This window comes from Myxocyprinus asiaticus, chromosome 36, assembly GCF_019703515.2.
Source record: "Myxocyprinus asiaticus isolate MX2 ecotype Aquarium Trade chromosome 36, UBuf_Myxa_2, whole genome shotgun sequence".
Lineage (NCBI taxonomy): Eukaryota > Metazoa > Chordata > Actinopteri > Cypriniformes > Catostomidae > Myxocyprinus > Myxocyprinus asiaticus.
The window spans coordinates 24,506,297-24,523,117 of record NC_059379.1 but is presented as its reverse complement, the minus strand read 5'-3'; the positions used below and the strand labels follow the sequence as shown (position 1 = coordinate 24,523,117).

The following is a 16,821-nucleotide window of genomic DNA, read 5'->3' as shown; positions in this document are numbered from 1 at the left end:
TCAGAAAATGTAGTTTAGTGTTTCCTGACCCTTTAACAATAACTGGTTTTGCTCTAATTCATATTGGGTTTTATCTATAGGCTGCTTTCTTGTTTCTTTCTTTTTTTTTTTTCTTTTTTTTTTTTTTTGAGCTGGACAAAACAAAAAACGTTTTTTGAAATGACACACTTCTCTGCCACTAGCATCATTAAACGAAATTGGAAAAATTAAGGACTGTTTGCAAACAGGTTTCCTGAACACAAACAGATTTCAGTTCAGCCCCAAACTAATGCGATAGATGCACAGCACTGCAATAGTGGGGTTTCCCTGTAAATCAGACTTTGGGGTTCCCTTGATGCACATGCGCACTTTTCAGAAGCATATAAGAACAACACTTATGCGTTAACATGGACAAATAAGCCATGTTTTTCGAGAGAAACCGTGTGTGTTAAAGCATAGTTCGCCCAAAAATGAAAATTCTCTCACCATTTACTGACTCTCATGCCATACTAGATGTCAATGACTTTCTTTCTTCTGCAGAATACAAACAAAGATTTCTAGAGAAATATCTCAGCTCTGTAGGTCCTATAATGTAAGTGAAAGTTGGCCAGAAATTTGAATCTCCAAAAAGCACATAAAGGCAGCATAAAAGTAAGACTCCAGTGGTTGAATCCATATCTTCTGAAGCTATGTGATGGGTCTTGGTGAGGAACGGATCAATATTTAAGTCCTTTTTTACTATAAATTTCCACCTTTGACCAGCCCCGACCAGTAGGTGGCGATATGCACAAAGAAAGCGAATCGCCTAAAAACAAAAGTAGAATAATGTGGTAGTGAAAGTGGAGATTTATAGTAAAAAAGGACTTAAATATTGATCTGTTTCTCACCCACACCTATCGTATCACTTCTGAAGATGGATTTAACCACTGGATTCGTACAAATTGCTTTTATGCTGCCTTTGAACAAAGTTTTTTGCAGTGCATGTTAATGTTGTCAGTCTTTTGACAGAAAAGATATTTATATGGAATAAATTATATTGAAGCTTAGCGATGTTCATACAGCAAACTAACAAGGAACTATGATTCTAACCACAGTTAAAGAGCTGTAGTTCCAACCACACAACTTTGCAATGCTGTTTGCTAATGTTCGTTGAAGCTATGGTTTAGGGAAACACCAAATCCTTGAACTATGTTGGTAATGATGGAACTTGAGACCATAGTTCACTAACAATGCTTTTGGGAAACACACTGGTTGGAATACTCAAACAAACAGGGAAATGTTTGATTGTGCCAGAGAAATAGTGTTAACACTTTTAAAGGAATAAATGTTAGATTGGTTTGTAAGTAAGAGTTGTCTCAACTGAGAGAGGAGACATTATTTTAACATTGAAAAATTACACACTTCACCTTTTTGCAATGGGGCAGTTTTACACAGAATGGCTTTTATGTACTAGTAATACACTTTCAGAGAAGCGAGGCAGTCTAATAAATGATTTTATTGTTATTTATAAAGCAGCTGTTTTTGATCAGCTGTTTAATGACAGAAATGTGCTGCCAGAAAAGTATTTATTATTACTGCAGCTGTTGTTTCTTCCAAATGTTACCTTTTTAGAAATATGTCAGATTTCCTAGAGAGAGAGAGAGCACAGATAAGTTTGGCGAGACCATGCAGACAGATTTATGAACCCTAATTTCAGGGCACTGAGTCAGTAATAAGGCCCTTTAGAATGTTTTCTAGTCAGTTCAGGACGTTTTGATATTTTACATGTACTTTAAACAAAACAAAAAAAAAGACAAAAAAACCCACAGCAGTCAGATAAAAGTGCTTTAATGTGTAGTAACATTGGGAAACAACATAATTACCAGTATTCAGAGATCTTTATGCATGGGATTTTCATGGAAAGTGAATTGCACATATTTGCACACTGTTCATCTCAGTCCATTGCCCTGACCTGATTTCAGATTTTGATTTGGTTTCAACATTCCTTCAACATCTCCTTAAAAAGTAGTTCAGCTACAATGAAAATTCTGTCTTTGTTCATTCACCCTCTTGTTGTTTCAAACCATTAATGTATTTTTACACAGAATGCTAGCCTCAGTCACCATTCACTTTCATTGCATCTTTAATCCATACAATGAAAGTGAATGCTAACCGAGGGTTTCATTTTGCTTAACATCTCTTTTTGTGTTCCACATAAGATAGAAAGTCATACTGGTTTGGAACAATATGAGAGTGAGTAAATTTGTTAATAAAAATGACAGAATTTTTATTTTGGGTAAACAATCTCTTTAACCTGTAAAAATGGTGTGCTATTTCACATAAGCTGTATTTTTGATGTAACTGTGTAACGTTTTTTTGCGAGTTTTTTTCCACTGTTGCCTTTGTTTCTAAGCTAAGGGATCACATAGACCTGTTTGCATGTGCCAATAAACCAAATTTTGACTGATTTCCCAATGACATAAAATCCAACCTTTTCCTTCTGCGTGACCTTCTTTGGAATTGTCTCCTTTCCTGTTTCTCTCTCTCCATTTCTTTTCCTCTCCTTTTACTCTTTGCTATGTGCAACATTGCCAACTGTGCCCCTTCGCACTCAAGCAGGAGCAGAGGTGCTCTACAACCGTCACGTCACTCACATTTACCAAAAAAATGCCGGCTGGGAAGTGTGTCGCAAAGGCGGAGCGCCAGAGCAGTTTGACATCGTGGTTCTGACCATGCCAGTACCCCAAATACTTCAGCTCCAAGGAGACGTGGGATCTTGTGAGTACATTACCACACCACCACAAACACACACACTTCTAAAACGGAAATTAAACCGTATTTTGGTCTGGTGTCTCCTGTTGTGTCTGATGTGTTAAAATGCAGTTAAGCTCATTTTACCTCCCAAATTGTTGTTTGTTTTCGTAAAGAACATGCTTAAAAGAATAGTTCAGCCAAAGATAAAAAGTCTGGAATTATTTACTCCCCCTAATGTCATTCTAAAATGGTATATGTTTCTTTCTTCCGTGGAAAACAAAAGGAGAAAATTTTGACTAATATAGGCTACTTGTCGCTCTTTTCCATGCAATTAAAATGAATGGGGATAAGAGCTTCAAGCTTCAAAGCAATGCAAAAAAGCAACATGAAAGTAGCCCATAGAACTTGTGTGCTATATTGTGCTACATTATAAGACTTCCGAAGTCATATGATAGCTTTGTGAGAGATACAGACCAAAATTCAAGATCTAGTGATTGTTAGGTCATTGGAATTACATCAGGGTGAGTAAATAATGACAGAATTTTTATTTTGGGGTGTCAGACTGCATTAGTCTTAGATGTGCTTTCAGATTCACAAGTTCACCTCTCCGTACATTCAACAGATTGCGCAGTATCTAAAGTCAGCTAGTAGAAAGAGGGCTTGCCATTGGCTGATGGTCTTCAGAGACCCCATATCTTCATCTTAAGCTGTTCTCCAGCTGTCTCACTGCAGCAGGGTCCAAAATGGCATTCTCTGTATGCTTTTTTTGAAATGGTAAAACATAAGTCCTTAAGTTCGAAAATGGAAATGGAAGAGTCCATTCTGGGTCTTCTGGGTGTTGGAGATTCTGAGTAACTGTGAATAACGCACGGTGCGAGAAAAAAGTCACAGCCTCAGAAAAAGAGATGCATTGCACATTAAAGAATGAATGAAAAATGGAATGAGACAACTGAAAATGGTGGAGGAGATGATATCTGAGAAAAAAAAACGCAGTCTAAATGGTTGTGGTGTCACGCACGGAGCTGCAGAAGTAGGGCAGAGCCCAATGGTTCTCTTCACTGTTGATATGCTGTGAAACGGCTGGACTGGAGCAGCTGAAAAATTAATCTTAAGTGGTCTGGATGGAGATGGAGGCCATGTGATTAATGTCACAGTGCAGTTGCACAGGACTTCAAATAACTGAATGCATTTAGAAGAAGGGCAGAACCGTAAGGGGCCAGTTGCTCACTCAAAAAAGATTCTGTCGTTATTTACTCACCCCCATGTTGTTCCAAACCTGAATGAATCTGTGGATCACAAAAGGAAATGTTGGGCAGAATGTTCTAGGCATCAGTCACCATTTACTTGCATTGTATGAGTGTGAGTAAATGACAAATGCATTTTCATTATTGGGCGTAGGCCTGTCGCGATTATTAAATAATCGTTTGATCGCGGTTATTTGATCTAACCGCAGGTATTTGAGATAACCGCAATTATTGTGCACTTAAAATTCCAATAACATTTTAATGTCCAAATAAGTGAATTTAAAGTGAATATATAAATGCCATAAACGGAGTGTTTGTGTCTCTAAGTTGAACTCCGAGCGTCACTGAGCCGCACCGCGGACGTCAAGAGTGCTCAAAGCGCTTCTCAATCGCTCTGCTGGCACGCTGTCAGCAGATGCTCGCACCAAACTCCAGCAAAAATATAAACAAACAACTCTAAACTTTGATAGAGAACGCAGAGTGTTCCAGCTTCACTTTAAAGAATCATTTATAGGCAAATATTTCTTGTCGTATAGCAGGTTCATACATGCAGTGTTAATGACAGAGAGGAGGAGATGCACGCTTATTCTATTACTGTGGAGTGATAAAATGATGAAACAAAATTTCAAAGGTTTTGCTTCATGAGAAATAAGGGCTCGTAGGTTTAATCAAAGAGCCTCAAAATCATGTTTAAAAGAGAAGAAATTAGGAAAGAAATATTTTACTATTGCATAATATAATATATAAAAATACATTTTATTTTTTTTTATATATAAAAAATATATAATACGAATATAAAATATTTGAGTTCCAAAAACAGTGTAAATGTAAAATTGACAGATTAAAGTATTTAGAAATATTTTGAGATTTAAAACAGTATTTTTCATGTCATTCATAAGTTTTTGAAGCCTTAATAGGAAATCATATAGCCCTATTTTATTATTTAATTGACATATTTGAAGTTAAATATGTAAAAAAAGGTGTGAAGCAAACATGCGCCTTAAGAAATATGACAATGTATATGACAATTAATCGTGAAAGCCCTAAAAGAGACAGTAGTCATAATCACAATTATTTGTTTGACAATTAATATTCAGATAAATGTCATAATCGTGACAGCCCTAATTGGGCGATTGTGCAAATTATTGTCCAGTTTTCTGTTTGTGTACTTATGGAGAGTTTGAGGTGAGCATTTGTTCCACAGAGAAGTAGATTTATTGTCTGGCAGGCTCCAGTCAATGTAGGCTCTCATTTCTAATTGGTTCTCTGTCAAATCGTAGTTATGTAAAAGCCACTTCAACAAGACATAGCTTTTTGGACTCTTTCAAGTGTTATGCTGTTTTGTTTCATGGCTGGTTTTACTATGAGCAAATCCATGTGTTCAGAGAAACATGGCTCCTGGGAGACACATTAGAGCCATTTCTTTAAATTCCTTAAACCCTTTAGATCTTTCATTTTTAGTGGGCTGTGTTTTTCATTTATTTTTTTTACTTGTAACATTTTTGTTCTTTTCTGCATACAGGGTTTAAGAAATTAAAACAATCTAGCAGAGGTACAGCAGTTTTTTTGTTCTCTTGATAATTTATACATGTAGATATGGTGAATTTTGTGGGAATATACTTGAGCTGATTCATTCTAGGATTGCCCAGGGAAATTTGTTTTAAAATTTCACATGACCTAGTGCTTTATCTGTATGCCAGGGTAATATTGTAGTGCATTCAGACTACAAATGATGATGAAATTCTCAAAAACAAAGGTATTCTAACACATAGGCTTAATAAGATTTGTGTTGATTTTTGCCTTTATTGTATATAAGCAGGCCACCGTTTTCATTTGCCATGATGTCACCATGTGATTTTACATTTGTAGTGGTAGCTGCTGGACAGTTGGGGGCAGCAGGCAGGTTTGAGCCATTGCCACTTGCAGAGATGCAATCTGGAAATAATTTTCACAGATTCTGCACACTGAAAAAATGAATGCCTTACGCTTCATCACAGCACCATTCAACAGAATGGTCTATCTGTTTGACCTTTAGTCTCTGTACCTTGAACTCTTTACAGTTTGAAGGGATCGTTCTCCCAAAAATGGAACACAAAAGGAGATGTTAGGCAGAATGTGGCATCACCATTCACTTTCATTGCATTGAGAGAGAAAAAATGCAATGCAAGTGAATGGTCACTGAGGTTGTCAGTCTGTAAAACTCTTCATACCGGTTTGGAACATCTTAAGGGAGTAAATGAAGACAGAATTTTCATTTTTGGGTGAACTTTTTGTGTTTTTAGGTTTAACGTGTGTGAATGTGTGAATATGATTATTAATGCAGAAATAAATTATTGAAATTGTTTTTATCCCTTAGGGTGGAGGGGTGTTGAAAGTGATCGATACCCTAATTTTAGAGGAAACTCCAATATTTACCCTTAGTTTAAAGATTGTTTGAAGATTGTTTTTCTTATATATATTTCCAGCTGTACCTCACCAAAGATTTATTTTAGGGTTCTTATTTCAGTGTTTGATTATATAGAAAAAGAAATGAGGTAATTCTGGTTGTGATATATGAAATACTAATATATACTGTGTGTGTATGTATGTATGATATATAGTATATATATATATATATATATATATATATATATATATATATATATATACACATATACACACACACACACTGACGAGCCAAACCATTATCCTAATATACTGTTAGTCCTCCGTGAGCTGCCAAAACAGTGCCAAATCACAGAGGCATGGACTCTACAAGACCCCTGAAGGTATCCCGTGGTATCTGGCATGAAGACATTAGCAGATCCTTCAAGTCCTGTAAGTTGAGAGGTGGAGCCGCCATGGATCAGACTTGTTGGTCCAGCACATCCCACAGATGCTCAATCGGATTGAGATCTTGGGAATTTGGAGTCCAGGGCAACACCTTGATCTCTTCATCATGTTCCTCAAACCATTCCCGGACAATGTTTGCAGTGTGGCAAGGCACATTATTCTGCTGAAAGAGGCCACTGCCATCTAGGAATAACATTGCCATGAACGGGTGTACGTGGTCTGCAACAATGTTTAGGTGGGTGGTACGTCAAATTGACGTCCACATGAATGGTCGGACCCAGGGTTTCCCAGCAGAACATTGCTCAGAGCATCACACTGCCTCCATCGGTTTATCATCTACCCACAGTGCATCCTAGTGCCATCACTTCCCCAGGTAAATGCCACACACGTACACAGCCGTCCACTTGGTGTTATAGAAAACGGGACTCATTGGACCAGGCGACCTTCTTCCGCTGCTCCAAGGTCCAGTTCCAACACTCGCATGCCCATTGTAGGTGCTTTTGACGGTGGACAGGAGTCATCATGGGCACTTGGACCAGTCTGCGGTTACGCAGCCCCATATGCAGCCCAACACCCTGTCGCCAGTTTGTGGTTTGTCCCTCCTCGGACCACTGTCAGTAGGTACTCACCACTGGTGAACGGGAGCACCCCATAAGCCTTGCCATTTCAGAGATGCTCTGACCCAGTCATCTGGCCATAACAATTTGTCACTTCTCAAAGACGCTCAAGTCTTTACTCCTGGCCATTTCTCCTGCATTCAACACGTTGATTATGAGAACTGATTGTTCGCTTAACATCTACGTAGTGTGGAGGAGGGCGGGGCCGGAATAACGCACGCCCGGACCCTCAATCAGCCTGATGAGGCAAGTGAGGGATAAAGGTGACCGGAGATGGCAGTTCGAGAGAGAGAGAGAAAACTATGGGCAGCTGCCCTGTATTTGTTTATGTTTGTGTGTTTTTGTTTAAGTTTGTTATTAAACTTTATTTATATTGTCAAGCCGGTTCTCGCCTCCTCCTTTCCCTTATAACCCCTTTACATTGGTACCGAAACCCGGGAGGGAGGAGGGATGCCCGTCGTAGAGTCCTCGACACTGCCGTCCACCCAGGGGAGCGCCGCTGCCATCCGCCAGGGGACGGAGTAGCCCGACCGCCCAGACACGGGGAACGGCCGCCATCCGTAAAGCGAGTGGGGACTGGACTCCCCGACCGCCTGGAGCATTGGAGCCGCTGCCAGGGGTGGAGGAGTGCCCTGCCGTCCACCAGCAACTCAGAGGGGTCGAGGGAAGACCGCCATCCGCGAGGCGAGTGGGGACTGGACTCCCCGACCGCCTGTAGCGGTAGTGCCACTGCCAGGGGCGGAGGAGTGTCCCCGCGGGCCGCCAGTAACACGGAGGGGCGTTCTGTCCGCTGGGTGGTTGGAGGTTTGACTCCGGTCTGCCCGTGGAGGAGTGGCTGTCGTCTGCCTGAGAGGGTGGAGGAGTGATCGAGGACCACGTGACAGCGCATCAGAGAACCGGTGAGTGAGTTTTTTTTCTCTCTCTCTCTCTCTCTCTCTCTCTCTCTCTCGCCAGTGTTGGCCTTTCCCTCGCCTGTTTTTTTTTGCCTTGTATGTGTTTATGTTTGTGTGTTTTTGTTTACGTTTGTTATTAAACTATTTATATTGTCAAGCCGGTTCTCACCTCCTCCTTTCCCTTATAACCCCTTTACAATCTAATTTATCCAGACTGTAATATGTGGCCTTGTTAGGAGATGATCAACATCTGGCACCAACAATCATGCCACGGTCCAAATCACTGAGATCACATTTTTCCCCCGTTATGATGGTTGATGTGAACATTAACTGAAGCTCCTGACCTGTATCTGCATGATTTTATGCACTGCTGCCACATGATTTGCTGATTAGATAATCGCATGGATGATTGTTGGTGCCAGATGGGCTGGTTTGAGTATTTCTGTAACTGCTGATCTCCTGGGATTTTCACGCACAACAGTCTCTATAATTGACTCAGAATGGTGCCAAAAACATCCAGTAAGGGGCAGTTCTGCAGATGGAAATGCCTTGTTGATGAGAGAGGTCAACAGAGAATGGTCAGACTGGTTCGAACTGACAAAGTCTACGGTAACTCAGATAACTGTTCTGTACAATTGTGGTGAGAAGAATATCATCTCAGAATGCTATTCTGAGATGCGGGTTGGGGCCATTTTGGCGGCACAAGGGGGACCTACACAATATTAGGCAGGTGGTTTTAATGTTGTGGCTGATAAATGTATATGATATAATGATGTGTCAGCACATAACAGCTTCCAGACATCCAATTTCCACATTACATTTCATCATATTTATGTTGTGTATTAATGACATTACTTTTAGTGAGGTTTGTTCATATATCTTGCAGTACAGCCTAATGCAGATTTAAAAAATAAATACATTTTGAAACCTGTGAGAAAGGGGATATTTTTACATCTTGATGGTAATTACAGAGGTTGACTCTTTCAAGTTCTACATAGTTCAAAATGAACAGTAAGATGGCCTACATCTGGAATGTATATTTCTTTACAAGTCAGTTTCACCAGTTCACATTTGTGGTTATTATAAGTATAGGACTGAACCATGTGATCAGCAATATTTTTTTTAACCTAAATGTATTGACAGTTTTGTGTTTACACCCCTACCCTTCCATTGGCTTTCCATGTGCAGGGGCAATGAGAGGGAAATATTAATGTGTATCATTTGCAAAAGATGAATGAGCTTCATGCACACTGCTGGGCTGTGGCATGCCTGATGTGGATTAGAGCACTCCCCTGACTGATTTGTTCCCTCTAATGTATTACTGAATATACAGGGTTAGCGGTTTGACTGGGGTTACGTAAGTTTAGGGCAGAGGTCCTCTCACATGAACAAGGCTTGCTGACTCTGGTGCCAAAACCGTAATTCATTCCGTTGCAGCCGATTGGCAACAGATTCTGCTTGTTTTTTGGTTCTCTTTAATGTTTGGATGTTTTTCATCATATATTGTACTATTTTCTTCCTTTTATTGTTTCATTCTAGCTGTCAGTTGTTACTGACATGCTTCACCAGCTGCCAGAAATAAACATGACAGGGTGGAATGCAGCTTTTGCGAGCACTGGCACAGTCAGAATTGGAGTGACATAAGACGTTGAAGTGTTTTCAAGCCTCTGATTTTCCTCTGTAGTAACTCCACAATAACAAAACAGCACTGCAAAGAATAATTTTGCTAGTAAAAATGTCTAAAAATTTTTTTTAAAAGAAGCAAAATCGCATGATATTAAGACAAGTCTTCAGAGATTTTGTCTTGAATTAATCTTACGCTATTGGTAAATTGTATTTTCCTTGTTTTAAATGGATAGATCACCCAAAAATAAAAATTCTCTAATCATTTACTCACCCTCATGCCATCCCAGATGTGACTTTCTTTCTTCTGCAGAATGCAAACAAAGATTTTTAAAAGAATATCTCAGCTCTGTAGGTCCATTCAATGCAAGTGAATGGGTGCCAGAACTTTGAAGCTCCAAAAAGCACATAAAGGCAGCATAAAAGTAATCCAGGCGACTCCAGTGGTTTAATCCATATCTTCAGAAACGTGTGGGTAAGAAACAGATAAACATTTAAGTCCTTTTTATTATAAATCTCCACCTTTGACAGGCCCCAACCAGTAGGTGGCGATAAGCACGAAGAATGCAATTGCCAAAAAACAAAAGGACTTAAATATTTATCTGTTTTTCACCCACACCTATCATATCGCTTCTGATGACATTGATTTAACCACTGGAGTTGTATGGATTACTTTTATGCTGCCTTTATGTGCTTTTTGAAGCTTCAAAGTTTTGGTCACCATTCACTTGCATGGTATGGACCATAAGAGCTGAGATATTCTTCTAAAAATCATATTTTTGTGTTCTGCAGAAGAATAAAAGTGATACTTAAGATATATTATGAAAACAAATCTTTAAGAACAATTTACCCAAATATTCTGTCATTATTTACTCACCCTCATTCCAAACCCATTTAACTTACTTTCTTACATAGAACACAAAAAGAAATGTATTTTAAAAATCTTCATGTCTTTTTGCCATGTAATGAAAGTGAATAAGTGACTCAGAAGACGTGGAAAATGTTGCACAAGTTGTTACTTTTTCTGTGGTTTTTTTTCGGGGGGGGGGGGGGGGGGTTTGGAGCTTGACAGCCCAGAGTCACCATTTACTTAATTATATGGCAAAAAGTTATGTGAAGATTAAAATAAAAAAACATGTTTCCTTTTGTGTTCCACAGATTACAGTCATATAGGTTTGGAATGACATTTGGGTGAGTTCTTACTGACTGAATTTTTTTTTTTTATGTGACTGTTCCTTTAACATCTCAAGCAATTTTGCTTCTCAAATAAATCACTTTATAATAAGGTTGTATTTGTTGACATATTAGTTAACATTACCTAACAATAAACAATACTGTTACACCATTTATTAATCTTGGTTAGTGTTCATTTTAACACACACTAATTTTTTTTTTTTTTTAATTAAAAGTTCAACATTAATGGATTATGAACAAATATGAACTAACAATAAACAATTGTGTTTATAAAGTAGCATTAACCAAGATTAATAACATGCTGTAAAAAAAGTTTTGTTCATTGTTAGTTCATGATAGCTAATGCATTTACTAATTTGAACAAATGGAACATTATTGTAAAGTGTTGCCTTCTTTCCCATTAAAATGATCTAAAAATGCTTAAAACAATAAGAATGGTATAAGGCCCCTCCTTATAGCCCAGGAAACCTGTCACAGGCATGCACATACCTTAACCCTGCACATGTTAGTGAGAACTAACAAAAACTCAGGGGACTAAATTTTTTTTATCCTCCAGCATCTTGTCCAACTTAAAACACTGGGCCTGTGTATTCTGAGCAGAAACCAGGAGTGCAGCACTGGCTCTTTTTGTGCATCATAGGATGTGATCTATAACAGGTGGTCAGCCCCATACCTCTCCAACAATGCAGTAACTGGCTGAATAAGTACATTTCAAAATTAGAATCTGATCAAAATTAACTTCCACTCTGACAAGCTTGCCTAAGCCTATGAAGAACCATTTCTGCTTTTTGTGGTTAAAGACTGAGAAGACCCAAAAGAGGAAGCTGACTCTGTGTCTATGAAAACTGTTTAGATTTGCTATGCTGAATGAGTGTTCTCATGTAAAACACTGAGCTAATGTTTCCCAAACAATCTTATTTTTCAAGATTTGATTCTATATGCTCAGTCCATGCTGTGAGAAGGGGAATTCTATATTACTTTTTAGATATTTTCTTTTCTTTGGAATCCATAAATTCTTTGAAGACAATTGCTCATTCTTCAGGATTTGGTTATTGTGGTTGTTTCCTCTTGATCCCAAGCAGCTCTCTAGTTTTACAGTCGCAGAATTTTTTTTTTTTTGCCTCGAAGGCCTCTAGGAGCCTCTAGGAAGTACAAAGTTTACTTTCTCCTTCCAAGCACTAGATGACCACATCTAACCTCTTTATAGGAGATTAAAGCCTCCGCCGAGTTGTGAATCATAACCCCTGATTCACTCATCTGTACTTTATGGGTCACTTACATATGCATTTATGCATATCTCCAGTTGCAGCTTGATAGTTGAAGATGAAAAAGGAATATTGCTATCAATGTTAACAGCATCTGCATATAATAGTTTGAGCCATCAACTCAATTGCCAGTTCCATTTCTCTCAATGAGTGATGGTGTGCCCACACCCTTTCCTATTGTAAAGTCCCTGCTTTTACTTCCTGTCCAGCCCGTGTGCAGGTCTGTCATGGCACACTAAACTTATTGAGCCTTTGTGCCCATACGTAATTACATCATTGTGCTGAAATAGGGCATTTTTCAGTTAGCCTCCATGTGGCCCACAGTTACACTCGTGTGGATCTTTCCACAGCCCAGATCCCCTGATGGCCTTGAAACTCTGCTGATGTTGAGAAACATGATTCTTCATTTCTAATGAAATTAAAGCTCTATTTTTGGCAGGCTCGCCCTCTCATGTGGTAATCAGTCTCCCTGGCTGTGTTATTTGATTTGGGGCCTGGCTGCGCAAGATAGGTAGCATGCTGATTATTTCCTTTTTTTTTCCTTGTTTCCTTGTTTTCTTCAATTTAAAACGGAGCTCCTTTTGTTCCCCGCCACCAAACATAAATATCCGAGCGTATCATTTTGCTAGCAATTACCTCGAGCTGCATCCCGTGCCCGGAATACAGTACATGTGTCGAGTTACATCATCCTTCTCTCGGTTAGAGATTCTCTTTTTGTCTCCCATCGAGTGGCTGTCTGGGTTTGCTGCTTTCAAGTCTGCCATGATGTAATCCCTCATTCTGACTCCTGAGAGAAACGCATGCTTATTTCTGGGTGTTGTGTTCTAAATGGATACTTAGTCCTTCTCTCTCCACGGCTCTCTCAAAAGCACTCAGGAGACCATACAATTGGAGGATAGTTTTTTTTTTTTTTTTTCACCTCCTCACTGTCTCTTTTTAATTGGTTTGCTTTAACCCTGTCAAAGTAGCGCTTAGTTTGTTGTTGACACATGGTGCAGTACCTTTGTTCATCTAGTCTTTAGAGAGCCATGATTGTGTCATTTTTAACAGATCATGTCAATTTTGATTGAAGATAATGTTGGGGAGTGCAGTGCTAAGAGTAATTAAGTTTTTACAAGGCACAGTTATAACCCTCAAATACTGTTGAAATACTTTTCATTCTTTGTTACCATAGATCCCAATGCAGTATGTGTACAAATAAGAATAGCAATTTTAATATTGACCATTATTTTCCCTTCAAATTATTTGTATGTTCCCTAACCAAATCAAATCTAGTAGACCAATATTATTGAAGCTTTATCCCTCTGTTTTACCACAAAGAAGGCGTGCTTTTTTTAGATTTTGTTAAGTTTAGTAACATTGGTTCTGTTTGCAGTCAGTTTGACCCCAGTAAAAACCAGCCTGATCTCATAAAATATTACTTGACTGTGGCGACATTTAATGCTCTATTGAGTTTTAAATCAACAAAACCAACCTCACTACCCTAAACTTTACACTTAAAACTAACCGATAGTGTCTTTAAAAGCAAATGTGAGATTTAAAAGGCAATTGCTGAAGCAAGGCTCACGTATCAACTCATACCCCGATCCTTTGCATCACAAGTGCAATGCTCTATCAGTTGAGCTAATTTGGTAGTGTTGAACAAGCTTGTAAATTTAGTTGGTTATGTAATGCAAACATTAAAATGTTTCGGATTACAAGTAATGCGCTATAGTAAAAGTGTAGATGTCATAAGATAGCATTGTGTGAGGAACAGGGTGAAAAGTAAAGCTGTAAAACTACGCACTATACACTATGCACTTACAAAATATACTATGCACTCTGCCATGTAGTGTATGAATTTTCAAAGTGTAGTTTCGACCCAAGTGGAACACTTAACGTTTTTTTTTCTACATGCAGGCATACACTGTTTAACAGTTGACAGAAGTGACTTTTCAAGCACATGTGATGTGTTGCCACTAGCTTAAGTGCATTAGCCAATCTCAGTTCAACACTTGTATCTTAAACAACGTACATATTCACACAGCTTGGGGTGATGGAAAAGCATTCAACTCACATTTGTAAGGTGCTGTATCCACTGAAGTGTTTTGTCAGACCCGCAACGCAGCCAGGTAACTCTGCCCCTTCCGCTATATATGGCAAGCCACGTGCGCTGTGTGCATGAAATGTCCAACATTCCACACTCTGTTTTGATGGTTGAAAAAGTGCATCATCCAGGTACTAAATCTACACTTCTTTTTGCTGCATTTTCAGCGTAAACATACTACTCGCATTACTTGCACTACAAAATGGCATAGAATAGTGCAGAAGTGTGTGGTTTGGGATGCATCTTAAGTGTTTATAAACTGATAATCTGCTGTTTTACACGTGATTTGTGTGAAAGGTAATAAAAGTAATTGTTGTTGTAGCGCCTGTAGTGTTCATTTCACCAGGAAACTGCCACGATACGTACAATGAGCCACACACAAATAATTTAGCAAAAATTTAGGTATAGAAACAGAAGACCTGGTTGGTAAAACACACAAAAAATTATTTTGAAAAATATGGTAAAACATATCAAATTTAACAGCAGGCAGAAGTGTACTTTTACAATGTGTACACCAATCATAAATTCTTATTATCTAAAACTCAGTGCATCTATTCATGTTTTATATCTGGATTCTCTGAGACCCCAAATATTAGTAGTGTAACATTTGATGGAGGGTGTTTTAAGCAGATTATCAAGTTGTTGTAAGCATATTATCATTGTTTTATATCAAGTGTGTTTTATGACCTAGTAGATGAGCCTTGGGGATCTCTCAGAACCCAAACAGAACATGAGGGTAAATATACAAATAGTACAGAGCTTGTATGAGGACCAGTGTTTTGCTACATTTAAAGTCTCAGACATACCACTATGCAAAAAAGAGGAAGAGGTAAGGTGCTCAAAGCTGCTGAAATTAGAGTCACACCCTGAGAAGAAGTTACCAAAGTCAAGCATATGAGAAATTTAGCCCAAACCTCAGAGTTGTAAGTGTTAAAGTGTCCACCGCCTAAAGAAGCTAGCTGTGACTTCAGAGGCTCGAGATAATCTCACCCCTGCTGTGCCAAGAGCGAGTGCCATTTTTGGGTAGTGCCATGATCTGTATTTGGATTAGAACAGAAGATGAATGAGCTGTGAATTGCCCTATAAATTAAGAGGAATTTGTGATTCATGTCTCTGACTTGGAGAGAAAGAGGTTCTTTTGACAAAGCCAGGAAAGGCTTGGGCTAAGTCGTGCTCCTAATAGCAGTTCCCTTGCCGAGCCATCTCAAAACTGAAATGATCTTTTATGAGTTATGGCGGCTCTCGCACATTTGTATGTCAGTTCACTGCTTCATCTGTTTCATCATGCGCTCCCTTTTAACTTCAGCCGCACTGCTTGAAAAAGAAACGTCTGCCTCGAAAACAGTTATCTTATAAAATACAGCCTGTCCCGTGAGATACACATGTTTTGTTAAATACAGGAACCATGTGTTTTACACCAATTAGTCATACATTTGAGGAAGCACATCTTACCGCATTCTGATAAGAGATTTTTAGTACCTCTCTGAACATCCAATTGTCTCGTTCTAAGCTGTCTGTGCCCGCTCAACAAAAACATACTTCCATTTTGGCCCAATTTCAAAAATGATTTTAATTTGTTTCATAAAGAAATATATGTATATTTTTCATTGAACATTTAATGAAATAAAACAATATTAAAACAATAAAAAACAATAAAAAAACAACAGCTGGTAATTTTACAGATATAATATAACTCCATAACACCTCTGTAAATTTATACACACACTTTTGCTGGAAAAAGTGGAATCCATTGATTTGTTTATACTTTTCTACACACATTTGCTGATGCTTCCGAGACAATCATAAATCATTCTTGCTGACAAAACCTCATCTATGTTAGCTAGCTAGATCACCATGATGACATAATTAAATCATCAGAATTTGGAATAATGTTTAATACGCCACAGAAAAATCAAAGTTTGCATGGCATACAAACACATCTATATTTTCAACGAACAAACACAAGATGTAGTGACAGTTCTGTCAACTTGCCCCTGGCCATCATTATTGTCTAGCCTTGCTGTGGATTGGTGCTCAATTCATCATCAGTTCTGTTACTGATGTTATCATGAATCCAGATAGTTTGATAAAATGTTGAATTACATCAAGAATGCTGAGTTGTAGCACTCCTGATGTAATTTACTATAATTTAGATAACCAAATTGATTGCATTGCCACACTAAAGCAGCTTTTGTTTGCTCTCTGAATGAGTCTGGAGTTAGAAATGGGACATATTGATTTCCTATACAACATCTGTGCAATGGCAGATAGCCCATACACTATACAAGTTTATGATAATAGCTTTTCACACTGACCAGTAGTTAAAACAGAGCTTTATGCCCTAACATAGGACTC

At 38.5% G+C, this 16,821-nt stretch overlaps 1 protein-coding gene across 3 annotated transcripts in view; it reads left to right on the top strand.

Annotated features, from left to right (window-relative positions):
• Positions 1-16,821, top strand: part of rnls (renalase, FAD-dependent amine oxidase) — a 56,956-nt gene that overhangs the window by 2,107 nt on the left and 38,028 nt on the right. For 2 of the 3 annotated variants that reach the window (XM_051674649.1, XM_051674651.1), the window contains exon 4: positions 2,575-2,736. In XM_051674649.1, coding sequence (XP_051530609.1) covers positions 2,575-2,736 — 162 coding nt within the window. The remainder of the gene's footprint in view (positions 1-2,574; positions 2,737-16,821) is intronic. The other variant, XM_051674650.1, reaches the window with a different exon arrangement.